This window comes from Poecilia reticulata, linkage group LG17 (assembly GCF_000633615.1).
Source record: "Poecilia reticulata strain Guanapo linkage group LG17, Guppy_female_1.0+MT, whole genome shotgun sequence".
NCBI classification, from domain to species: Eukaryota; Metazoa; Chordata; class Actinopteri; order Cyprinodontiformes; family Poeciliidae; genus Poecilia; species Poecilia reticulata.
This window is the reverse complement of record NC_024347.1, coordinates 738,962-765,742: the sequence shown is the minus strand read 5'-3', so window position 1 is coordinate 765,742 and position 26,781 is coordinate 738,962. Positions and strand designations below refer to the sequence as shown.

At 40.1% G+C, this 26,781-nt stretch overlaps 1 protein-coding gene across 3 annotated transcripts; it reads right to left on the bottom strand.

Moving 5' to 3' along the window:
- Positions 1–551: 551 nt before the first annotated feature.
- On the bottom strand, positions 552–20,474 carry xirp1 (xin actin binding repeat containing 1). Of its 3 annotated transcripts, XM_017310243.1 has the most exons (8): positions 18,770–20,474; positions 18,130–18,274; positions 17,992–18,046; positions 17,031–17,321; positions 15,656–15,734; positions 9,740–9,891; positions 9,544–9,588; positions 552–7,779 (listed from the first exon to the last, which is right to left on the bottom strand). In XM_017310243.1, the coding sequence occupies exons 1-8, from the start codon at positions 18,894–18,896 to the stop codon at positions 913–915; spliced, it is 7,761 nt and encodes a 2,586-aa protein (XP_017165732.1). In that variant the 5' UTR covers positions 18,897–20,474; the 3' UTR covers positions 552–912. The 3 variants fall into 3 exon arrangements, with proteins under 3 accessions (XP_017165732.1, XP_017165731.1, XP_017165730.1); XM_017310242.1 differs by lacking the exons at positions 17,031–17,321; positions 17,992–18,046; positions 18,130–18,274; positions 18,770–20,474 and having other exon boundaries at positions 9,544–9,585; positions 15,656–15,701; XM_017310241.1 differs by lacking the exons at positions 15,656–15,734; positions 17,031–17,321; positions 17,992–18,046; positions 18,130–18,274; positions 18,770–20,474 and adding an exon at positions 13,890–14,109 and having other exon boundaries at positions 9,544–9,585.
- Between the last annotated feature and the right edge of the window lie 6,307 nt (positions 20,475–26,781).

Below are 26,781 nucleotides of genomic sequence, written 5' to 3'. Positions count from 1 at the left end.
GACGTTTAAAGCTTTGTTAAGGATCCTTTGTAGCATTTAATTTTTTTTTGCCTTACACAGCGTAATACCTTTTAACATGTAAAGGATAAATATCACATCCCTAAATACCTTGATCTTTTTCATTCTGTGACATGGCCAGTATGTATTTGGAACCATCTAATATGGAGGATGGATTCTGCCAAAATTATCAATAAATGTTCTTATTTATTGCATTGAAAAATAAGAGCTTTCCCAACAAAAATATTTATAATTTTCAACAATATTAATTTAACATTGTCACTGTCATTTCATTTCCCATTTTATTTAAAATCTTGTTTTATTAGTTTCCATTTATTATTTCTTTCCTCATTTTTCTAATTCATTTTATTTATTTTATCTTTAATAATTTTATTTATTTAGTTGAGCGCTAAGGCCTCCATTGCAAACCTTTGAGAACCAGTGTTCCTGAGAATGGTTGTCCTGGCTTCTGTGTCCACAAGTGGGAAGCAAAGCCTGAATAGTCAACTAATGTTGACCAACAGAAAATACGCTCAATAATCACACCCACGCCATCCTGTGAAAACTTTAATAAACATTTTTGATATAATTGCTTTATGGTGAATTCTACTGTTTGTTTGAAAACTAATCAACATCTAGCATGGAGTATAAAAAGTCTTTTTACCATTTTTCAAACTTTAATTTATTTGACGATTTTCACATCAAAAAGTACAATTATTATTAGTTTTAATAGACAAACATAACAAGTACTTTATCAGGTGGTTACAGTACAAAAAATTAAAACAACTATAAAACAAATGTTTAGCTATTAAAAATGATCATTTTTGTTGTAATAAACTTGGCAAAATTCTTTCATGAAAATACAACATACACACACTAATGGAATAAATGTCCTGGATTTACTGAGTCACTTATTTATTTCTTTTGCTTTGGTTGACTGAATGTTACAAACACGGTTCCATTCTGCTTGGCRTTGCTCAACACTTTATCTTGGAACTGACGCCCGGATCTTTGCATTAAAGGCGATGCTGTCACTTCGTACCTGGCAGGACCTCCAACTACTTCAAACAAAGCCGACGTTTTGCTGTCAGGCTGATTGGTTACAAATGTTGAAGTCACAGAAGAAACAAACACGTTGCCGAAGCTGTCGCTCTCTTCGTATGTTTCGCTGACGGTCTTGGTGCCAATTATTCCTGTATTTTGCTCTGGAACAGCCTTTACTTCAAGCACGCTGACTTTGCGTTCTTGACTGGGACCGTTACTTGGCGACTCGGGAACAGAGGAATCCAGATCTTGCTTTGCGTCGTGGCAGCCACCCGGAGCACTCTTTGTGTCTGGTTTAAATGTTGACATGGCTGGTTTTTGTTGCTCAGAAGGCTTCCTTGCAGAGCGAATGGAGATGAATGATGGTGAAGACTGAGAGGAGGACTGTCTRGTAAGTGGCTTACTTTTTGCATTTTGGGTCTCTTCTGGTGACTCTTTTCTAGGACTTGGTTTGGTCTTGCTCGACACTATGCTTATTTTCTTGATGCTATTGACGGGTTGAAAATTTTGCTCAGATTTCAAAGATTCGTCAAAGAGTCCCGACAAACCAGCAATGTCAGCTTCGGATTTCAGATTGGAAACAGAGTACAGTGCCTTTTTGATCGTTTCTTCAATGTCAACAAGTTTGGCTAATGTCTGCTCCTTCAGCTTCATTATCTCCTTACTAGCTTTCTCCAGATCTTCAAACGCACTTTCAACTGAGGAAATGCTTTCAAGATCATCATCCTGTAATTCTGCGACTTTCTTTTCTTCTTTTTTACATTTCTTGGGATTTCTTGGGGCGACCATCCAAGGAGGGACATTGCTGTATAAGGACTTCAGGGAGGTGGCATCTACGCTGCACGGCTCTCCTTCGATCTCCTGCACCTGAGACAGRATTCCTTTGAGTTCTTCTCGTTTCCTCAGATTATCAAAGATTTCCATGGCGGTCTCCGCATTTTCTTTCATGATCTCATCTTTGTGGACTGAAAGTCTTTGCCGTCTCTCCTCCTCTGTCTCTCTAACTTTCTTCTTTCGTAAAACAACCTTATCCCAGAGTTCTTCCTTGTTTTGTTGTAGGTCATTTTGCTGTGCATGATTTATTTCGCCTATCGAATTAGTTTGTGATGTTTCCACTTCAGTTTTGCATTGATGTCTGGGAAGGCTAAGCTCATGTTCATGAYGCTGAGGCAAATTATTGCCAGTTTGCCTATGATCACTAYTATTATTAAAACACACTTTAACCTTTTTGGACGGCAAAACTCTTTTGTCCAAATCTTCTTTGTCCTTTTTTTCAAAGTTCTTAAGAGCAGCCCTCAAGCTCATGTTCATCTCTTGTTTCCCATCTTCTGCATAATTTTTCATGCACATCTGGATCTCCTCAGCTGCATTTATTTTCTGGATCACGTTTCTTTCTATTTGCATTTTGTCACTGTTGGACATTGTCAGCTGAACGTTGGATTTCCTCTCCGTGAGTGGCGTTTGGAGCTTTTTGTTATCCATCTGAATGTTAGAGTCCATTGGCTGATCTTCATTTGACAAATGYGAACCTTGTGTTTCATCACCATCTCTCTGTAGTCTTCCATCATTTCTTTCCTCACTTGGTGTGTCTATAGATTGGATAGGAAACTGCTGGTTTCGTTTTGGAGAAACCACTGCATTCACGTTGTCGTCAATTTGGCAGGTAGCTTTGGGAGGAGATGTTGGTGAGGTGTTTGCTGTTTCCACTGTTATCCACTGTGGCTTTGGTAGTAATGCTGGCTTTTGATTCYTTGGTTTCTTGCTCTTGTCTATGAGKGGAGGTGAGGTTACTCTTTCCAAGCTGGGCGATATAGAGGGTCCATTTGCTAATGGGTTATGGGGTGAAAACTGTGTTGGGTTCCTTGGCTGTCCTTCACAGGTTACTGAAATTGAAGGAAACAATGTTGTGTCAGATGAAGGAACAGRCACCACAACACACTGATTGTGAACAGTCTTGCTCTTCCCTGGGCATGTCCTGCCTGAATTCCTGTATATCATTGCAGCTTTATAGTCTCCCTTGGATACATTTACACTAGATTTCTCAAGAGATTCCAAAGCCAGCTGCACATTTCCTCTCACAACATTTTCCTTATCTACAAGCCTCTGCTCTGTTGCTGCATTCTGCAGAGATCTAATGGCTGCCTTCACATCTCCTCTAATGACTTCTTCTATTTCATCTTCAGTTGTCTGACCATTAAAATCACAACCTATAAATAAAGGCATTGGTTGCTGGGCACAATTGCTGACTACAACTGCACTTGGTTGACAATTTTTAAAGGAAATGTGGCTTTCCTGATCCTTCTCTGCATCACTGACCTGTGGATAAGTCTTGATTTGCTGGCATCCTGAGGAAGACGAACATGTAGATTGTGCCACAGTCGAAGAGCTTTCCTCCTGCACCGACACCCCCAAATTGTATATTTTTCCAGGAACAATGACCTCCCGCTCCACCTGCATGCTTTGCTGCTTGGCCATTTCCAGGGACTTTTTAGCTGCTCTCACATCTCCAGATACAATYACTTCTTTCTGTGGTTGGCTTCCTTCGTCCACAGGACCATGAGCTGACAAGTCCATTTCATAGATGGTCCCGGGTTTAATCATCTCCCTCTCCACACTCATGCTTTGCTGTTTTGCACGCTCTARCGACTCCATTGTTGCCTTGATGTCTCCAGGTACAACTTCCTCTTTGTCCACAATCACAGGCTGCTTTGCAGCCAGTTGTTGCTTTGCTGACGACACATCTCCAGGGATTATTTCTTCTCTCGGAATACAGCAATCGACACTGACAAAGGGCTCAGATGAGAAAACCTTCTTGGTGTTCTTTACATCTCCTGGCAAAACATCACAAACGGTTCTCTCGACCTGCTCTTTTTGCTGGCAGAGGCTTCTCTTTGCTTCCTGCACACCTCCCTGAACTGTTTCAACTTGCTCCTTCGTCAAAAGGCCACAAGCAGCTTCAAATTCAGATTCCTCGGTATGAAGACTCTTCAAGTAATCAAGGTCTCCTTTTTCAATGCAGCTTTTGTATAAATTCACATTACCCTTTTCATTTTCATCCACTCTACACAACGTTGCAGCTCTCTGATTATTAGCAGTAGCCAAGAGATTTCCAATTGTAGTTTTCACATCTCCCCTTTCCATGACATGACTCTCAGTTTTGATCTCACTATATAGAGAAAAAACTGACATTTCTCCTCTTTCCTCTCCAGCCTCTTGCATAATAATTCCCTTTTTGAAATTATTTTCCTGAACAAGCAAGTCATCTATCATCTGAGCAATGTTCTGTATCCTTCGATCTTGCTCAATGTTGGCAGTCGCCATTGACTCAAAGACAGGCAGCTCCACCACAGTGGTGTTGATTTTACCCTTTTCGACTTCTCTCAGAAGAGTAACTTGTGGCTTGATTGTTGGTTTGAGCAGAAGTTGCAACATGATGTTTCTAATGTTGCCAGCAACAATGTCCTCTTTTTGAATTTGCACACCTCTGCTGGATTCAAGGAGGTATTTTGCCATGTTGACATGCCTCCTTTCGTTTTCTTCTATTATTATGCCACTKGAGTGGACAAATTTGATTTCATACAAGTATGAAAGCGTGTCAGCCACACTGTTGGCAGTGATTTTATCCAGTGGCGTGGTCTCGAACAGCCAGGTAGTGCACTTCACATCAGCTTTTGGTATCTCCTCGGTGACTTCTGCTGAGGTACCTTCAGACTCCTTGATCTTGTCCAGTGGCTGAGACTCAAACATCCACGTGCAGCGCTTCACGTCTCCCTTCTGGCTGTCTGCCCTGTGGACTGTTTTGACTGGATTCTGCTCTTGAGGTTCGCCTTTCAGACTATCAAGGGTCTGATTCTCAAAAAGCCAGGTGGAGGTCCTCACATCTCCCTGCTGCACATCAGTGACACTAACCATTCTCACAAACTTCTTGTTCGACTGCTCAGATTCAAATATTTGTTTATTCAGCTGGACACTGCTGCCTCCAAAGTCTTCGGTGACCAAAACAGGAGGTTCATCTCGTTCAGTGAGTGAATCCAGAGGTTGYGTCTCAAACTTCCATCTGGCTGATTTTACATCCCCTTTCTTGACGTCTTCTTGTGTAACAGCTCGAATCACGTAAACTTCATTCTCYGCCTTGATGGCGTCGAGTGGTTTTGTCTCAAACATCCACCTCGCTCCTCTGACGTCGCCACTCATGACCTCTTCTTTTTTGACAGTGGTCACTTCATGAAACTGCCCTTCTTTGTCTCTGATGGCATAGAGAGGCAGGGACTCAAACATCATGGTGCTGGATTTCACATCAACATTGCCCATAAGGTCTTCCACTGATACCAACTTCTCCTCAATTGGTTCCTTTTGGATTTTGTCCAGTGAAGAGGTTTCGAAGACGAACCTTTTGTTCTGAACATCTCCAGTCTCAAGAACTYCAACTGCCTCCATGCTTACTCCATGCTCATTTTGGTCTCTATTAATCTGGTTCATGGGACAGTTCTCAAACATCCATGTAACTTTATGCACTGAACCTTTCTCAACGTGTTCACCTTGCTTTGGTCCCTCAGCTGTTGACATGATTTCTGACCCAATTTCATCAAGKGATTGGGACTCAAAAAGTTCCTTGACACGTGACACATCTCCCGACTGAAAGTCGACCTGGCTGATGCATCTTAAGTTTTGTTCTGTGTCTGACTCTTTTCTTATCCTATCCAAAGTTTCTGTTTCGAATAGATGTTTGACTGTCTGAACAGCAACCTCTGRTTTGACAGAGTCCCTCTTAGTGCTGCACAGCTTCAAGTTGTTCGGCTCACCATTTCTGATGGTGTCCAAGGGTTGTGACTCAAAGAGCCAAGTCATAGACTTGACATCTGTGTCGACAGCATCTTTATCCTTGGTTTTTTCCATTTTGTCATACAACATATCCATCGGTTGYGTCTCAAATAACCATTTGCAGGTCTTGACATCACCTTTGCAAGGCTCCTGTTCAGCTGAAGAGCTTTGTTCTGTTTTGTTGAATTTGCAGTGGATTCCATCAATGGTCTGGGTTTCAAAAAGCCACTTTGCTGTCTTAACATCACYTGTAGAGTCCTCCTGTCTGGTGATGCCTTTGATAATCTCAACATCTTTTCCATCTGCCAGCTGATCTAAAGGCTTGGTCTCAAACATCCACTTGTAGTTTTTGACTTTCCCCTTGATGAATTCCTCCCGGCTGACTGTTGTGACCTCATGAAGGTTTCCAGAACTATCTTTTATTGCATATAGAGGGCTGGTCTCCGTCACTGCCTTGTTGGTTTCCTGCCTCTCAGCCATCTGCTGTTCCAGCTGAGCAATTTGACTTAAGGGAATCGTCTCAAAAAGTTGCTTGAACCCTTTCACATCCCCCTTTTCAATCTCTTGTTCTTTAAACAAAGTATTCTTTTGAAAGCTGACATTTTCAAACATGAGCTTTTTGCCTTTCACTTCCCCTTGTTCTTCAGCTGACAGACTGATTTTCTTCAGATGCTCCGCTTCGCAGCTTTCACTGAGCGCCTGCATGGGCTGAGTTTCAAACAACCACATTGAAGACTTGACATCTCCCCCAATGATTGGTTCTCTCTCCAGAGAGTTTTCTCCTGGGGATGACCGGGGTTGCATCTCAAACAGCTTCTTTTTGTTGGCAACATTAGCTTCTCCTGAGTTGCTGGCATCTACTCCATGAAACGTATCTACTCCTGAAACCTCTGTAATTGTGTCGAACGACTGAGTTTCAAACATCCACCTTTTCTGGTCGACGCCTTCTCTGTGCCCTTCCTCCAGAGATATACCTCGGATGATTTTCACTCCATCACTTCCTTTGTTGATCGTGTCCAAAGGCTGGGTTTCAAAAAGCCACCGGGCAGTGTTGAGTTTGCCACTATTGATCTCCTCCCTACAGATGGATTTAATCTCATGGATATTGCCACTGTTGTCTCTGATGGCACAGCAAGGTTCTGTCTCAAACAACTTCAAGGTTTTCCTGACATCGCCTCTCTGCTCCTGAAGCTCAGATTTCAGTTTCAGGACGCTACGGTCTTCAATGGAATTGCATCGGCCCAAGATGCTCAGTGGTTTGGACTCAAAAAGAAGCCGAGTCCCTCTTACATCGCCAGACTGAATGGGTTCTTTTAGAAGGGCCTCTACCAGTTCACCTTCGCCAGCTTTGAATTTACTGAGAGCATCTAAAGGTTGGGTTTCAAACAACCAGGTGGACGTTCTCACATCCCCTCTGATGGACGTTTGTCTTTTAGTCGCCATGTGTTGGGTGCCGTCAATGTGCTCAAACATCGTAGAGGTGCTTCTGACGTCTCCGCCTTTTAATTCCTCTGTATCCAAGAGTTTCTTCGTTTCGTGAGGATCTCCGATATTGTCGAGAGTCCAGTTCTCAAAGATCCACCTCATGGACTGAACTTCTCCCTGATAAGCTGCATCTGCTGCCTGAGTGTTTTCTGCCTGCACTGCTTGCATTATCTCATCATCGACAGCGTCGTCAAGACTTGCTCGCAGGTTGGGGTGGATGTGTTTGTAGAGCCTCTTCAGCTCACTCTTCTGCCGTTGCTGGTAGAACGTGGAGAAGGTTTCTTTAGGTGGAGGCAAAGGGAGGCTACTCAGAGTCATTGACCCTTCATAGTCAAAGGGTCTGGGTGGGACAGGAGGAGGTGGAGGAGGTGGCAAGTCATCTTCCTCATGAAACGGTTGTGAAACTGTGATTTTCCTTTCTGCATCAGCCATCTTGAAATACATAAAAAGACAGAAAGAACAGCATAAGGATTATAATCGTCAAAAACTGTATTACAAATAAATATATTGAGAATATATATGTAGTTATGGAAGCCATACTTTACCTTTTATTATGTTTATATGTAGTTTTTCACAGCAAACCATCTTCTATCACACCAAAGTTAAAAAAAGACTCAACAGTTGTTAGTAGGCACAGTTTACACACATCCAGAACATTAGATATGACTTACAGGAGGTAAGCCATATCTGAGGTTTTGAGACCAAAATAGACATTTTTTTTCTTTTCTTTTTTTCCTTTTCTTTTTTGTATAGTTAAGCCTGAAATAATATATAGGCCTGGCGGCTAATCTTTTCATTTTACCAACATGTTTCTTTTGACTGAACTTGACCTAGAATCCAGGGAGCGAGCTAAATATTAGGGTGATGACACTATAGAGCTCTCAATCAAAGATAAATCATGTTTTTTTTTTCTTTTTTTTTCTTTTTTTTTAAAATTAAGACACTTCTTACTTTGATATCTTTTGATAGATGCCGGTTTCAATTTCAGTCAGACATCAAACTTTTTGGTAGGATAAAAATTATGGTAAATCTATATTTGCAGAGGGAATAAAATATTTTTGGCTTAAATGCAATAACTCAGGGGTGTCAAAGCCATTTTCATTTTGGGCCATATCAAATCTAAATCTTCTTAAAGGGCCAGTTCTGCCAGAATATATTAACAAAACTAATTAAACTGTTAAAATATCAATAAATAGCTGTTCCTCCACCATTTTGTGATTTATTTTAGTGGGTTTTTTTGCAATCAAAATTACAGATTTTTTTTTTGCCAATTTAGAAATGTTTGTAAGGAATTTTTATGATATTTGTGCTAATATGTGATGTTGAATGTGACTTCTTATTATTCCCCATGGCAGTGTTTATGAAAGTGTCATGACAGTCTWATTCACCCTCCTTCAAATAAAGTGTTATGAGGGCCACATAAAAAATTATGGCGGGCCAGATTTGGTTCCGGGCCTTCAGCGTCMCACCTGTGCACTAAATGATGTATGCTTCTCCCACATTTTATTTCATAGATTAACAAAGGAAGCTCACTGATATGGAAACCAAATTCAAATCAATCCATATCTGATCTGCAAAACAAATCAGATATGGATCCAACGCAAATGTTTGACAAAAAGGTTATCTTTTTTTTTTGCTTTATCTCTCCATGTAATTTATGACAGTTTTTCATTTTAATTTCATTTTAATAAAATTTCAAGGGTAACCTGCTGTCTTCTGTTTTAGTATCATGTCTATGTAATAAAGCTACATAAGTCAGTTGAAAACTTCTGTTGTATATTTACCTATTTATGATATTTGGTTCATTAACTACAAATATGCTTGTTTAATTTTACCTTTAATTCAAATATATTTTCTGTACTTTTAGGTTTTGCAAAAAGACAGATAAGTACAGTTGGAATTTAAAATTTGATTAAAAAACATCTCCAAATATGAAAATGATCCTTTTCAGGGTTTTACGTTTCAGATTAAGTTTGCGTTTTTATTAAATTATATTTCTTTCCCATGCAAAATAACAAAGTTACCATACATGCTTTGTGATTAAAAACCTTTTCTGATTTTCTGTTGTATTAAATAATAATATATTTTTTTATTCTTATGTTGTTTAATATGTCATGCGGGAAAAAAAACAACACAGCACACATTAGTGAGGAAACATACTACTGAATAAGGGATGCGAATTAAATGACAAACTACCTTGCTGGTTTTAGCCTTCGTTCGTGGAGTTCCTCTGAATTCCTGCTGAACACAAAAGAACAACTCAGGATAGTAAAACACAATAAATGTGAGCCAAACGTGTATTTTAAAAATCATTGGGTTGCTCTAATGAGTCTCTCCTGGAGCCAGTGCCCTTGTTATATGGGGAGGAATGAGAAGCATGTCAGGAACTCACTGGCTGTTCTGAGCCGCCCACCGAGTCAATGGCTGCTGTTCTCGACAGATATAGAGCCAGTCTSTCTTTGACTGAGGAGGAAGTAGRTATCCTATCTCTGGATTGTCCTGTTGAAGTGCCTCCTCTGCTCAGTGATGGATTATATTTATCATCTGCAGAGAAAAAAAACCCATCAACTTTATTTTCATCTTGAATTAAGATGTTCAGATGTTTWGACGTCCACTTTAAAAGTTCGATAAAACTCGGGCGACGATCTGTGTCTCTGGTCTGTGAGASGTTTCATGATGACAGGTTTTATTTTTGGATTCCCCTCACGGTGTCATGGYGACAACGGCATCCATCTTATCTCTGCTGCAGCTTCAGATGGACTCACAAAAGCTCGTGCATTCTGCATCATTTAGTGAAAATATTTCTTAATAAGCAAATCTTCTAAAGACTTTGATCCTAAATATGCCTGTGCAGCGTTCCTGCCGCCTGAGACCCTCACCGGACTGCATGCCATGGACTGTCTATGGAGCTCAGGAGGGACAAAAACCAACAACTGCTAGCTCAGCTGGAGTGACCCAGAATGTTTGCACATTTTTCAGTGTGCGCTCTCTGCCGTCAAACGTTTAGCACCTGACCCGAGGAATGCAACGGCTCGCCCTCAAAAGAATCCCAGAAATGATTTCAGTCGTGTTTTTGCACCTGAAGATGTTGCTAGCTTACAATGAGATCTTCAGTTTTTTAAAAACACAACAGGTGAATTTTGTAACCTGTCACTTTAAGAAAAAGTATAACAAACTGAGATAAACGGATATTTAAGCTTTTCTAGGAGAAGTCCTGGAAAAAGGCTGTGAGCAGTAATATCCTGTCTGCAGTGGACACGTCTCTTGGTTTCTTTGCTTAGCATGAATTCAGTTAAGTTGGACCTGGAACCTGAAGCTAAAACTGGTTTGATAGGGGCAGAGACCAAAATACATTTCCAATGTCTTGACAGATCTTGGCCCATGCAAACCTAATTCATGAACCTTTAGAAAACTGTCAAATATGCTTTTTTTTGTTATTTAAGGAGGAGGTTGAATTATCTTCCTGTGTAAAACCAAAAAAAAGAACAGACAATGGATCTAGCAAAGGTCGCCAGGCCGGGAATCGAACCGGTGACGGCCACGTCGAGGACTAAGACCACCATATGTGGGTTGTGTTTAACCTCTGCGCCACCACAGCACACCCCAGCTGCTTTTTATTTTTACAAGAATAGCGATATGTTAAAGTAGCGCTACTCTTATTTGAGTACAATTTCTGGATACTCTACCCATCTTTACAATGGATATAAAAGTAATCCAGTGTATTTTATTGCTTTTTACGCTGCTTTAGTTCCTGGTAGGTCTGTACTCTGACCGGAACTGCTTCAGATATGTCATTATGTGTTTCTCACAGTACAATGTTTGGATGCACACCACCTTTTATCTTCACTTCCTGCATAAATAATTATTAGCTTCTGTGTAATAAACTGTTGAATGCAAACGTGACAACAGCACAAAGCTCCCTAAAACTAGCATAAACTACTCTCAGCAGAAACTTACTTCAAAAATCTGGATTCAAAGTGTTGCCTTTAAGTGTTTATAACAACGATTTTAGCTAAATGAAACAGATCAAACATCATCGTAAGTTTAAAGCCCAACAACTGGGGGTGCWGCACAGACCACCCATGTGTAACTAATGGTCAGATTGAAACACACCTCGCTTGTCACCCATTAAGCCCTCACAGGACAAAAGGATGGACCCGCGAGCTGGCGCCTCTCACGAGCCTGGACTTAAAGCGTTTTCATACATGAGTGGACAGAAAGAATGAAGTCACCGAAGGCCTTGCGTGTTGAAATCCTRGTCCACCAAACTCTGAGGTCACCCATCACCAGTGTGTTCACAAAACATCTTGGTGTCAAATCAATACAGATTAAAAGGCTGATGGCTTTAGGAAATCTGAGCACGTTCTATGTGATTCCCACATTTTTACATCCATTTCCCCAGAGTGGAAAGGAGCTATTAGTGGCACATTGATGGGTGGGTGTTGACCACYGGCAGCTGTGCAAATGGCGGTGAAATGCAGTTGCTATTTGTTCTTCACCACCTTGCCCGCCATCAGCTGTTCAGGATTGTTGCCACATTCACAGACTGCAGTAAAATCCTTAACACTAAGGGAAAAAAAACCTGCTCCTGTTGAAGGGATTCCTCACCATCTAATTAACACATACATAACATATCACTGTGTAGATCCCATCAATATAAGCAAAGTTGGGTTTTACTACTTTTACTTTAAGGTAATATCTACAAATAATGAACAAAACCTGCAGTTTTCAGCCTAATTGGGCCATGAATGTTGACCAACCAGTGGTGGAAAGAGTAGCCGAGTAGAGTAGCAYGACTTCAACATATTTTCACTTAAATATAAGTAAAAGACTAAAAAAAATTGTAAGACTAAAACATTTTTTGGTAAAAAAAAAGTCTATTCATGTATTAACTGTTCAAAAATATAGATAGTTTAATATTTAAAAAGTACATCATCAAACGGACCAAAATATAAAGATATGTGGAAAGTTTGGTATTTTAAAGACCAAAATGAAAATAATTCATATAGGTGACATGATTGCAAAAATAACAAAATCAGGCAAAAGAAACATTTTTCCAAATAAATTTCTTTCGATATAAAGATAAAGGATACAAATTTAACAAAAACTGCAGATGTGTGTGTGAGTCTGTKGTGAGTTTTKTTGTTWAAACATGTTTGTTCTTGATTCAGTGAACTTACTCATAGTGGGTAGAGAATCCAGAAATTTTACTGAAGTAAAAATTGTGATGCGTCATAATAAAATTACTCAAGTAAAAGTAAAAAGTACAGCTTAATAAAAACACTCYTATAAGTTTTTCTTCTTTCCCAAAAAGTTACTCAAGTAAATGTAGCTGACTAAATGTAACTAGTTTCTACCCAACTCTGTGACCAACTCGTCTAAAACTTGTCAATAACATCAACCTGCTGGTTGGGACATTAAATGGACATCAACAGAAAGCCACGACCTAAAAGACCATTTAGATGTGAATGATTATTAATGAGTACTGCAAAGCAGCCAAAACAGAAACMCTCTTCAGTGTGAAAGCTCTTACTGAAGGATGAAGATTCAAAGATAGCGAGGTGCTTAACATGCATTCGGAAGAATCRGTAAATTTAAAGGGAAATTGTACTTTCTACAACATGTCTACAGTTCATTCGAGCTGTGAGAGAGCAAGACTTTCAACAGAAAACAGGAAGGCTCAATACCAAACAGCCAAGTTGCCCTGTTTTGTTGTTTTTGTGGAAATAGAAATTGTCGGTAGCAATCTACATTCTCAAGGCGACAAACACAGCTAGCATATTAAGCATGCTAGCTGGGCTACTTGCTATTGTGCGATGTTAAAGATAGCTTAAACTGTCAATAACGACAAAATGTTTTTCTTCTTTTAAAATTATAGGAAACCCCATTTTACAGGCAATGCTCTCACACAGCAGCATGACATTGCTTCTTCCAAAAAGTAATTCATGACAGTTCAACAAAGGAAAGAAAAAATAAATAATGAATTGAATATATAAAAAATATTTTCCTGCATTGTTCAATTATCTTCTTATCTCAGAAGATAAGAGATATGAGAAATGAGATATCTTATCTCATATCTCATCTCCTATTGAGAGCTACAGTACATAGAGATCAGAATCAGGTAAAAGTTTTAYAACAACTAGAGATTCTAGTTTAGCCACAAAACGCTAATCAGTATCATCAGGATTAAATAACAAACTGAAAAACCCCGTCTGAATATCTGATTAATGCCAGTCTTTGTATTTATAAATAGGAGGAATAGAATAATCATTAACTTATTAAAGACAAAATTCTGCACTTGCATGTCTTATATGGTTCATAGACTGAGAGACATAAATCCTTATTTGCTGGTCAAATACAACAAAACATACATTAGAAATCGGACAAATCGGCTTCCCACTAAATATTTCATCATCACCTTGGCCAAATAACAAAAACACAATTGGTATGGTAAGATTTTTTCTTTTACACATTTTCTTTTGCTACATATTCACATCTGTGTATCATCATCCCCCATTCAGTCTAGTTGAACATATACTTACAGAAACACCGTCCAGCCTTGTTCGCCGTTACCTCCCCGTGTGTCTCTGCTATCTAAACGCTCAAGCTCCTGCGACGTGTCGCCCAGCCTGTCTCCTCTCTTCCTGCGAGCCGCTGACTGAACCTTTCTAGTCCTGAGCTCTCGAGGACAGCTGATTTTTATCTGTCCCAGCGTTAGAACTTTGACTATTTTGGGACAGTGGGCTGGCTGCTGCTACGGGCCTGACTCAGTCACCCCTGTTGGTCACTGATAGACTGGGACACCCCACCACTTCCTTTTCCCACAGCTACATTGTCACCCACTATTACGGGCGTTGGGTGGGACCGTGTGTGTACGCGCGCGCGTGTGTGTGTGTGTGTGTGGGGGTGTGTGTGTGTGTGTGTGTGTGTGTGGTGCATGGGGGGAGTATGTTAAAATAACACACGGGAAGTCACGGAAGGCTCTATTTTGGCCGAGTGGTCGAGGCTACTAACGGTCCGACAGAATCAGGGCTTTGCATAAATACTCATGTGAGTTTYGTTACATTTTATCACGTTACGTTCAAAAGTTTTAATGTATTTTATTAGGATTGTATGTGACACATCAACACAATGCCACCCCAAGTCGACTCTTTGTAGAATCAGCTTTTGATGCAGTTACAGCTGAAAGTCTATCAGTTTTCCAAATCTAAAGGTGGAATTTTTATACRTTATTCTTTACAAAATAGATCAAGCTTAGTTGGCTAGGATAGAGAGCAATATGAATTTCAAAGATGTCAGAGAAAAACTGTGTTTTTAATCAGTCTTCTTCAAATTCGCTGCAACACAGACTGCTACAGGAGAGCTTCCATCACCATCTACAATAACTCTTTGAGTATTTTTTAATTAATATGAGTTACAGCGACATTTATTTTCCCTTTGGGATCAATAGATTATTTTTGAATGGAATTGAATTGTATTTTTGTTAACGACTGACGAGGCCATTCTAAGTAATACTGTAGCTAATTCAAATCATTACGCTAACAAACCTGTAGGAAAAAAAGAAATAGTTAAAAGAACTTGTGAAAAATTTAAGAAGTGGATCATTGAYAAAAATAGATAAAATAAACATTCTGAATACTTTCAGCAGGTCCTGAATAAGGATGCCTTTCTCCTGTTTTTGGTAAGATTTTTTAACATCCCAATTTTTTATGTTTTTGTTTTTCAGAGAGCACATCATGCCTTTAAATGCCCACTCACCCTTCTGCCTTTCCCTTACTCATACTACCAACATCGCAGAGCGAAGACGTCAGAGTACCTAAGCAGTATCAGCTCCACTGCTTACAGGGCCAAGGTCTGCATGACGGACAAAGCTGTCAGCGATGGCCTCACTCCTATCTTGAGCCTGTGTGCAGACACATAGCTATGTACCTACACCRCAACATCCTTGTCTTTATTTAGCTTTCTCCCCTTCCCTATGACAACAGCACAGGGGTCACTGCTCAACAACCTTTTTCAAGATTCACCCCATGACACTTTAAATCTCACAAAGGTGGATTGTGACACATTTGCTGAAATCTAAACATAGATCTGATACGCTGAGTAAATCTAGATATTAAAGCGCTGTTGTGCTCCCATATTTCCAAAAAGAGACGCATTAATTGTATTTTAAAGGAAGGGGCAGCTGGTTGCACACTGACACACCCAGGYATGCATATAAATCATGGTTTTTAGGGGGTTCAGACACGGATCCCGCCTGTCTTCTTAGATGTCAGTGAGGATACACACAATATGAAATGGCTCTGCTCACCGTGTGTGTGTCTGGACGTGTGTCTGTAGCTCTCTGRGAGRCCATTCGGAGCYTTTCGACCGTCCACCTGSGTCGTTCTCTGTGAGTGGACAAGAAGTTAATCTGTCATTCATGTTCTGATCTCACTTCCTGTCTACTATTAAGACTATGCCTAAAGTTTTTGGTTTTTGTAAAACTTATAGTTAGAGTGGCTTAGAATATCCTAATCTAGGGTTCAGCAACATTTTCAACCCCAAAGAGACATTTTTGCCCCTGATGCTACAAAATAAAACTTGCCTGGAGCTGCAAAAACCTATTTACTAAATATGTGCTACATAAAATGTGTCATTATGAAAGCTAACAAAAGTACACCAAAAGTCACTTTAGAACTAAATGAATGCTATTAGAAAAGAAAGAAACACAATGTTGTAGAATGAGGTCAGCCTTTTCTGAAATTATTTTTCGATAGCATAGTTTGAAGTTAGCTACTTTTAAAAGCATGTTCTAGAAGTGGATTTTGCATTGGAACTGATGAAAARAAAATTGTGAAAAGCCTTTTTGGTTCAGACCCACATTCTCCTACTACTCTCCAATTTTGTTRTTATTTCTGATGTYTGCTTCATGCTCTTTCTGTGTTTTTGCCTGGTGTTTCTGTTCAGCTGTGACACCTTCCTGGAGACTGACAGCTGACYTACTGCTGCCCATAACTTCATGTTCTCTTTCTATAGATGATGCACCTGTCTCTGTCCTTCTGTGTTTAACCCTGTGTGTCTGCTCTGTCATGTCAAAGACGGAGTCGGTCGTGGCAGATGGCCGTTCACACCGACGCAGGCTTTGCTGTTATTTGGCAAAAAGTTYATGTTTTTGGTGTCYGGAAAATGAGTCGTTCCAAAAACCTCCCAATTGTTGAGTTACATTCGATGGGCACTGCGCTGTTACCTAGCAACCCCGGCCTAGCAACGCAAGACCTTTTGGTTACCTGGTTTTTACTGCTGTACAATGGCTGCTTGAAAAGACAAGTGTTTTGTTACTGACTTACTGTTTAGAAAAAAAACTTGCTGCGTTCTTGTTGGTTATGCAGGAGGCTCTATAGAGCTTTTCAAAGATGTACCGTTGTATAATTGCGCATCTGTTTGCAGCCATTTTGTGTCAGTGTAAACGTCGATTTGGGGGGCGTGGCCAGAAGCAGCTGATTTKGATTTAAAGTGACAAGACACTCTAAAACAGGCAKAACTGAGCAGACTAAAATCTTATTATTCAAGAATGATTTCGTGAAAATGAAAAAAATAGTAAACATGTTTTGTATAGCCCATAAACCTAACCTAACCTGTTTCAGTGAGCATAATAGGCAGGCACTACTTTGTTTTGGCCAGCTCCATATGTTCTCGTCTCTTACCTGAATCGTATTTTCCTTCGGAGAGGTGTTGTTGCTCTTCCAGTCCTGCAGAGGACAGGCTCCAGCTGCTTTACCGACGCTTGTGGACGGGGAGTTCAGCCCGAGGCTGCTGTGGTAGTCCTGCTGCAGGCTGGCCTTGGACTCGAACAGCGCCCGCAGAGCTCTGGTGCCGGAGGTCTCTTTCTGCGGGAGGAAGTCCATGGAGCGACACCKTGACAGATTAGTCCAGGAGCTCCCAGAGTCCCTGCTGTCCAGCCTCTTCCAACGACTGTCCACACAGGGTAAGGACTCCTGAAGACACGCAATGATTTTTAGGTGGGTTTTCTTTTTCWTTTTTCTTTTTTTTGGTTGCAATAATGAGAGTCTAGCCTCAAATTAGGGCTGCAGCTAATTTTAGTAATCGATTATTCTATTGATAATTGTGACAATCGATTAATTGGATCAGATAAATTGGCACATTCTGGTGATTTTCCAGTTAATCACTTAAGCTTCTTTATTCGATATTAGGAATACATTAGAATGGCAAATAATTCAATTCATTATTTAAAATGGCAAAATAAACATTTTGCTGCCTAAAAAGGTTTGTTTTAACATAGCATTCCTTTAGTGAACACTTGATCTTTGGTAATAAAAGATGCAATCGCAAATCAATACTTTGAACATCAACATGTGAAAAGTTCAAGYTTTTCTGCKTGACTGAAAATCAAYACAGAGTCAAGTTGTGGCCCTTATTAGATGTTTTGACTGGAAGTTTCTTACAGACAAGATTTTTTTTWAATCTTAAATGTGAGATGTATATATCTTTTTCAAAATTKTGGCTTAATTACTGTTTGAAGGTGTTGTTCTTTTAGCAAATGGGCTTTTTGCTAAGTCTATACTCCAGTTAACGATTGATTGTTTATTAGATTAGTTGATAATAATTTCAATAATCGATTAATCTGATTAATTGTTTGAGCCCTACCTCAAATCCTTGCTCTGCTTTTTCTGGACTCCTTAGGTCTGCACAGCTTTGGTAACTGTTGGGGGTTGGGGGGATAGGCAAATTAATTTTTTGACATTTGCTGGACTGTAGGAATGTCTTYGCCAAGTGTGGACTTACTGCTGCACCAGCTGGGAGACAGACTTCCTGTTCCAGTTTGCTGTCGATGATGCGACCCATGATCGTTCCTGAGTCCCGGAGAGACTCTTGAGGGACTGAGTTCTCCTCAGGCCAAACGTCTCCATCGCAGYGTCTCTACCAACAGCTGCCAATGAGGAAAAAAGAGTTCAGACATTTTACTACCGATCATGCCAAACAATGCACTGATACATTTAAAACTGACCAATATCATTTTGATCAATTGTTTGAATGAAAATCCCCCCCAAAATCACTAACCAATCAATCATAAAGCTGAGGTTTAACTTTACTGGAGTTACTTTGTAACAGGCTGAGACTGACGGTCATATGACTCCGTTAATGTTTATAAACTTGGTCACTTCCACTGCAAACCAAGCTGCCGGATCTCACTGCATCTCTCTGCACAATTAGCAAATGATTTAGTCTTTCCAAAAACTTGGTGTGTGAGTAAGTTCAGTAAAGACAAAGCTCCATGATGCTTTAAATAAATAAATAAATAACAAAAAGAAAACATTTACATAACTCTTTAGGAGTTCTGTATAAATTCATTTCTAGAAGCATGCAGCTACAATACCATTTATGACACGACAATTATCTGACAAAGCAAACAAAAAGCTCATACCCGAGGAGAGGAAGGTGAGAAAGAAGAAGACGAGGCAGCCACTTGCGTATCGCTGTTCTTCTGTCTGGTTTGTGCCTTTTGGAGTATCTCTCACAAGACACAGCAATTTCTGGTGGCCAAAGTCCATTCACACCTTGTGATACAGGAACATACGGAAATTACTTTTTTTTATTTTTTATCACAGCATCACCTGATGAATTTATCTGATCCACGTTTTGTCACCACAACCACAAACGTCAGAACATTTTGTGTAATAGAGCGTAGAAGTGGCTAATAATTGTGAAAAGGAAGAACAAAGCAATGGTTTTCAAGGTTCTTTGCAATTACTAACCAGAAAAGTGTGGTGTGCGTTTGAATACTTCCTGCAATTAGAGCTGCTAGTCGTTTGGTGGTGTGTGTTTACTAGTTTTACACATCTGCAGACTTACAACTTTGCCTATTAATTTTCTGCAATGCCAGCTATGTGAGTGTCTGGTGTCATCACTTTTTAAGTCTTGTCTCAGATTCTCAATTGAATTTATGGAAACTCTGATTAGCTTCTATGTCCATGTTGAAGAAAATCACAGCATCGTGCAGCCAGCTGGCCTGGCCACTGCCCTCCTGTGCAATTATCTCGCTTTTCAGCTCAGTCTGGGCTTTCTACCTCTGACTTGGATTCCTCTGGTAGCATTGCTACTGGTCCAATCAGCAAACAGGAGAAGTCATGAACGATGATGTTGATTTCCTGCATTGTTTTAGGATTGTAACATGTCTGTAGTTTTAGCAATGGCAGCGGAGGATGTGAACAAAGCCGTTCAGTCTGCGTTAGCTGGTAAGCTTTATAGCATTGAACTGGCGCATTACATACATCATGGAAAAATGTTAGCTATTGAGTAAAGTTTAAAACTTCTACGTAGTCCACGCCTCCAGGAAGCCATCGTCTCTGAATATCCGAGGGTCCGGACCCTATCGTTGAAGCAAGGCGTAGTACAAGGGGCTTCATTTTACCAAGCTAACTTCTAGCCTAAGTGGGGATAATGTATTGATGGAGGCTAAAAAGTTAAAAACCGCTCTCATTTAAGGAGGGCGTCATTTTCCTCATGTTTTCTGCCTTCAGTAGCAAAAGCTTGTGGAAAATTACAAATGGAATCTCTCGTGACCCCCTGACAATGACTTTCTTTGCGCCACTCTTCAGTGAAAGACATATTTTTAGAAAGTAATATTTCAGTCAATCAAGCCTTTTTATTCAGACACATATATGGTTCTTAATGACCTGTCCGGATTCTCCTAGAGTTACATGGTGGCTTTGATGTAGGTGATTGACTATAAACGATGTTCTAAGCTTGAGATAATATTTTGTAGAGTGTCTTTCTTCCTGACCTGTCGTTTGTGTTTCTTGGCCTTTTGTGAGGCTGTTTGTTCTGGAATGTTCTTGGTGCTCGGTTCTTTWGCATCTTTCCAACCTTTGCTTGACCCAGGAGACGTTTTAGAAGACGCCCTTCCTTGTTCAGGTGTCGAAGAAAGCTCAGACATCTGTCTATTGATCTTTGATGTCCATGTTGAATGGGACATGAATTTAATGTTAAAACAATTTACTTGATAAGATTTTACACCTTCAATGTATTGCAATATTCGGTTCACTGAGAAGATGCCTCTTTGGACATTCAACAATGGTTCTTAATAACTGTAAATAAAAATGATAAAGAACCAACCAACTATAAAACTCATATGTGTTTTTTTAATATACACATATGAACAAATGCAGGGTTTTGCAATTTTTCAGKTTTTTTTKKTTKKTTTYMWKGGRWWAWTKSMWTWAAMYTYSRMMAAAAAAATGACAATGAAAATACTCGTAATAATCTCTCAGGTATTTTTTTCTTGTTAGATAATTGATTTAACAAACCTAAAGGTAAAATAGTGTTCTAGACAGCAATAAAATGTAGTATTCACAAAAATAATTAAATAAAAAAAGATACTGGGCATATGGTTGTTGTTTCCGTTATCAACCAGGAGATGGCGCCAAACTAACATGACTGCTCCCATGAAAAAGGCAYAATAAGTTCTTGTTTGTTAACAGACAGAGCATTATTTTTCGTGTTTTTTTAAATAATTATTATTCTGTATGCCACGTGCATGGATGTGCACTTCACAGCCGATTTAAGGCTATAAATGATACCCAAGCATAAAAGTTTAGTTTCTATTTTCCAGATACGCACTGGTGCCTCCAGCAAATACATGACTACTTGACAAGGGACTCCATTGCTGAGCTAAATGAGAGACTCCTTGTCTGTCTGTTCTGCATGTGTTTTCCCAGCTGCAGTGGAGAAGAAGAAGGGCAATGAGCATTTGAGGAGGGGAGGTGGGGAGTCACCCAGAGCTCACCCACTCTCAGTTTCACAGAGCAGTCAGTTCTGGCTCAAACAGCTGACAACAGAGCAGGTCTCCTTCCTCCAGCTGCTGCATGTTCCTGCAGGAGGCTCACATGGAGCCGCATGTGAGCGCCACCGAGAGCAGAGCACGCTGCGCTGGGAGCCAGAGAGAAAACAGGAGCTCCCAGACTACGACTGACAGCCAGGCTCACGTTAATAACTCCACCACTCTGTAGTGCAGGTGCATAGCTAAACTGCAGAGGGAAGAAATCCATCTCTAATCAGTGATGAACTTCAGTTTTGTGTGTGATGGCAAAACCTTTTGTCCCCACAATGCATCTCATGTCCGAGTTCGAAAGTTTATAAGAAAGGTCACCGCAGCTCTCTTGTTGACAAGAGGCTCATTGTTGGAGGAGGGGTGTCAAACCCATTCATGCYGCTGCTTTGTTGTTTCAGCTTGAGCTGCTCACGTACAGCCAGATAAGATCATTTCAGTTGAAAGTTTTTAAGTTGTGTAACCTACTTTGGAACGTGGGCTGCAGCTGTTCTCTCGTCTGCAGCGTCGCGATGCCTGGATGGTGTTTTACACCGCAAGGACATGCTGCCAAGATGTGCCTTTTTGTTTTTTCTTCATGCAATKAACTGTCTACAGTCAACAGCTGAGCATGGACGCCTTTTAAGTGAACGTGTGAAGCCGTGTTGCACGGGGGAATAAGTTGTAAGATGCTGATACACTTGGCACAGATCCAGTCCGAGCCATTAGAGTCACAGGAAGCTCTCGGTTTCACCACCTCCTCAGACCAAACAAAGGCAGATGTCACAGCACTTAAACTGTCACTAGGTGGAAATTTGATCCACGTCTTTATCTGTTGACATTTTGAAACTACAGAGACATTCTCATGCATTRTTTTTGCTTTCAAGTGTCGTTTAAAGGCTTCCAGAAAAAAATGATAATGGGCCTTTTAGAGCGGAGAATTGCAATAAAGCATTTCCTAGTAAAACATTTTTGTATTCAATGATGATATATTATGCTTTCCTGGACAAGTTAGGATAGATATATGTGCTATTCAAAACATGTTTATTGCATTTTTTTTACTGTTGTTTGACTGTATTATGACTGGATAATGAGGTTTCAGTCTGCTCATTTCTGTTGGTTTTGAGCTCCGTTTTAGAAGGAGTTRTTTTAGGGCGTCTTTAAATCCAAATAACCTTCTGCTGGCCACGCTACCCAACTCAACATAGGTGACATGCAGTGTTTGTTGATCTGTGATATTATATTCAGGACATTTTTGAAACAACTCATTTTCCATACACCAAGAAAACATTAACTTATTGCCAAAAACCAAGTGGGTGTTTTTTTTTAAAGAAGTTGCAATCCAAATGGAAGTACAAAAATGTGTAAAATGTGACTTTTTGAGTAATACATGCCCTTTAATAAGAGAACTAGGGCCTGACCTTTAAATCTAGCTGATGGAAATCAACGTCGGTTTACAGTCATATTTGTCCTCTGGAGACAGTRGTGTATTTACGGCTGCAAGTRCACAAACAGTGTGTCCACTTATAACAAGAAGACAGCACTGACGGCACTACCGAACATCATCCGGCTGTCAGGATGACAGAAGTGCATTGCGTCCTGACAAYCTATATCCTGATGCTGTGATGCATTTATGAGTTACAAGTTCTGAGAATAAAACATTTTCAGTGCAAAAAAMMWKRRRRGKWAAAAMYKSCSKYCMWYCMRKTTKRWTWRGKTTKRRSYWMSKTKSMAARRARRARGGSCMAAAAAWAWAWAAATACAGTGTATGCCTCTACCTGCAGAGGTAGAGGCATACACCAAAAGAAAGTTACAAAAAGYACACCATGCTGTTWAGATTTTATTGTAAAATAATTTTGAAAATCATTCAACATTTTTCTTTCACTTTGCAGTTAAGCACTTTGTGGTAACAGGAGAAAATGTGGAGAAGTTTAAGGGGCATGAATACTTTTGAAAGGGGCTGCATCGATTCATCTATTCTCCTGTGATGCATGCAAAGGATTACACTCATGTTGCCATGATGAAATGATGACGGTACTGATGCTCACAATGCTGCTGATGGAAGCAAGCTGGTGATTCATCACATTCCCTCTAAAATAGAAACCCTCGGTTTATATCTGCTCCGTGTCCATGGTGACAACTATTCAAGTGTGACATCAGAAGCCTTTAGAAATCTCCGTCTTTCCGTTCCTCCGTTGTGTCGGGGGCAACAGGGAATTTTATTTCCTCGACTCCCATCACAGAACAGCCCCGACGCTTCCTGGAGAGAAAACTGAGGGCGAGTGGTGTGGGCCAGGAAACRGGGTAAACCCCTGAAGTCGCGTTCACAGGAAACAGGAACGGAACTGGGGCAGACTTTCACTTGCCCCGAAGCCCTGTCAGACTTTGTCAGTACGTGGCTGTATGTGGGCCATYGCTGGCACAGCTTGACTGAGGAAACCGGGCTACAACAGGCAGGCAGCAACCTGAGCAGCAGCCAGAATGTAGGTTAAACATAAGGTTACGTAATGTGGACTGAAAGCCCACTTGTGGTTTGCTCTCGTTGCAGATAGGATTAATAGGCACTGAATAGATCTCTGTGTGTGCCAGTGTTGAGAAACACAGGGTGTCTGCAAGTTTCAGYAAGTCAAAGTTGCCAACTTTTAATGGCAACTTGAATGAAACTTCTTTTTAAAATTATTATCATACATACAAGGCACACAATCTGTGCCTTGAATGAAATTTAAGCCACAGATTGTGCTAGATTGTAAAATGCTGCCGTTTTACAATATAGTACAGCAAAACCCTTYGTAGTGCCAAGCTTAAAARTTTTATTTTATTTTTTACTCAGAATGCACCTAAYCTAGTTTGGGCAGTGTTGTCCGGTCAATTGCCGATAAATTTGCAATTACCCATGATGACAGACGCAGATAGGCTAGCTAGCTAGCTAGCAAGAGTATATTAGCAGCTAGTTACTAGTAGCTGCTAATATAGCATGATTGTATCTATTATATAGATATAATAAAGACTTATTTACTTATTTTTATTGTGTTTATGGCCTCGACTGCCTCCAGTCACAGAACACAATGAAGATGTCTGTCTGCGAGAAAGGAAAAATTATACACATACATGGTTAATAGCTCTGCTGCCACCTGTGATTAATGTAATTAAGACCATATTGCCGTTTTTAAATAAATTTATGATATTTCAAGTCCTTCAATTTAGATGTATGAATTTAAGACTTTTAAAGGATGTACGAACAACCTCGAAAAAGCAGCAGTGACATCACTGACAGACGTGTTAAGAAATCTGGTCAGGAGTCTGGATCAGTTGACACTTACGCTGTTACGCTAATATAGCTGATAAGCAAAACAGTCACTGTACATATGCCACTGCTGGTCTAACTCCGTTCAGTCTAAAGCAACACATTCATTTTCCACCATGACTCGTTTCTGTTCTCTGCGCTGTAAGAGCGCAGGCTAAAAAAAGGATCCACCCCCACTTCACCCCCCTTCCTGACACATTAGGACACATGCAAGTCACAGTGTGACAGGCTGCTTGGGCAACAGGAAACTCCAACTGTATTGCACAGATGTATTTTTGGTCCAGGCAGTGCAATTGTCCTATAAATAGCCTCAAAGCCTAACAGAACTCTTTGATCATGTGCTATGAGTGAGTCGCACCAAGGTGCACGGCGTGGATTAGCTGCGGTGTTGCTAAAAGTCCACCGCGTGTTGCTACCTGTTAGTGCTGTTTCACTGTACTGATCCTCCCTCTGTCTCTCTCCCTGGTGTTTACTCCTCGTGCAGGTCACTGACAGCGGAGCGAAGCGAGTGCACTGTAGTGATCCCATGTAAAGTGGGTCACTCTCTCGTAACACACTTACACGGAGAGCTGAGGTCAGCAGGCTGTCTGTCCATCCTCTGGTCAGAGTATTTGGACTAACAGATACTTAGGCGCCCAGAGCAATTTCTTTTTATTCAACTTGTCGGAGTGAGGCRTATCGACGTGGAGGTCAAACCACAGGCTCATTTGGTGTTTTAGTCTTTCCCTTCATCTGTCTACCCATCTGTTTATCTGATGCACTCTGTGTCTGTCTTCTCGAGAGCTCAGCTTCATTTTTCTTTCTGCAGAGTAGCCTGTGATTATCTTTAAAAGCAGAGGCACTGGAATGTTAATCCTCTAATTTTCTCCACTCACTATTTTTTTTATTTTTTTTTGGTGTGTGTTTGCACTGAAATTTCTCCCCCTGGCTCTGTCATGTGCATAAATAAACTTCAGTCACGTTGGCATCTGTTTATAAAGCGTAACACAAAAATCTGAAAATAGGATTTCTTTGAGCAAAAAGATTCTGCGGATTTACACCAACATCCATAATCCGTGTTTCCATCTGCAGCGCCTCTTCGCCGAAGGAGACTTCCTGGAGTTTTTGGAACRGCGGCATTAGAGGAATCATGTTTCAAAAAAGCAGCACCAATACCAGGGAGAGTGTGTCACCAGAAACAAGTGCTTAATCACCAGATTCATGACAGGTTTGGAGGGCTTCAGACATGTCCCCTATGTGAATAGTAACTAGATGTTTTTACCAACAATTCACGTATTTTCTGAGCTCCATAAAKGACAACATTTAAGTAAAATCTGTTATTGCTAAGTTTCTTCTAACAATGGCTTTCATCTTGCCACTCAACTATCAGTAGATCTTCATTTTCTTCTTTTTTTGTCTATCTGGCCATGTTTAACTTGTACCTATTGCACATTGGTCACTTTGGGTGTATAAAGTGCTGCATACATAAAGATYGATTGATTGAAGATGACATGAGGATTATCACTGAGACAAAGACAGAAGTAGAAGTTGTGTCATGCTCTTTGCCTTTTTCAACAAACAATCAGTGTTACTCAGATTGCTTGGGATATTAAGTTAAATGTGGATGCAAAAAGAAAGCGTATATAGAGCATATCCAGTCAGTGGGTTTTGGGTACATACAGCATATACAGTCATATTCAGTAAACTAGAATATGATATACAAAATATMAACCTTTAAACKGGTATTAAACTTATGTTAAGCCCACATTTCTGTTTTTAAAATATTTGTTTTATTGGTCGGATTTAATATCCTAATTTTAAATGTAATTTTTTTATTAGCTGCAAAAAACAGCATAATATCATAACAGAAATAAAGGCTTTCAAGCATCCATCTGTTTGCAATTAATCCATATAATGTGTTTCAATTARGGATAAAGTTATTRAAATAAGTTGACTTTTTAGTCRATCTAATTTATGGGTCTGTAGGTGCTTGCAAACATGAATGATATYGTTAGAAGTTATAATGAGGAATATAAAACTTTTTATGTTTCACTTATGATTTTGAAGAGCTGTCATTGAAAAAAACTAACAAAAAAMAAAMAAACCCTGAAACATTTTCTAGCTTTTGTGCATCACCCAAGAATATCAGTAACCATCCCGTTAAAAATAATTTTGGACAGATAAAGCGCTGTTCTCAATCTAACTAAATTGCTCTTAATCGTTACTACAAATTTATTAACACCCTCTAAATATCAGTGAGCCTCTTTTTCACTTTAAGTTAAAGGGAGCAAGGAAACAGAAGAGGTGAGTACAAACCCTGGGCTGTTTTCCCAGTCACCAGCTGGAG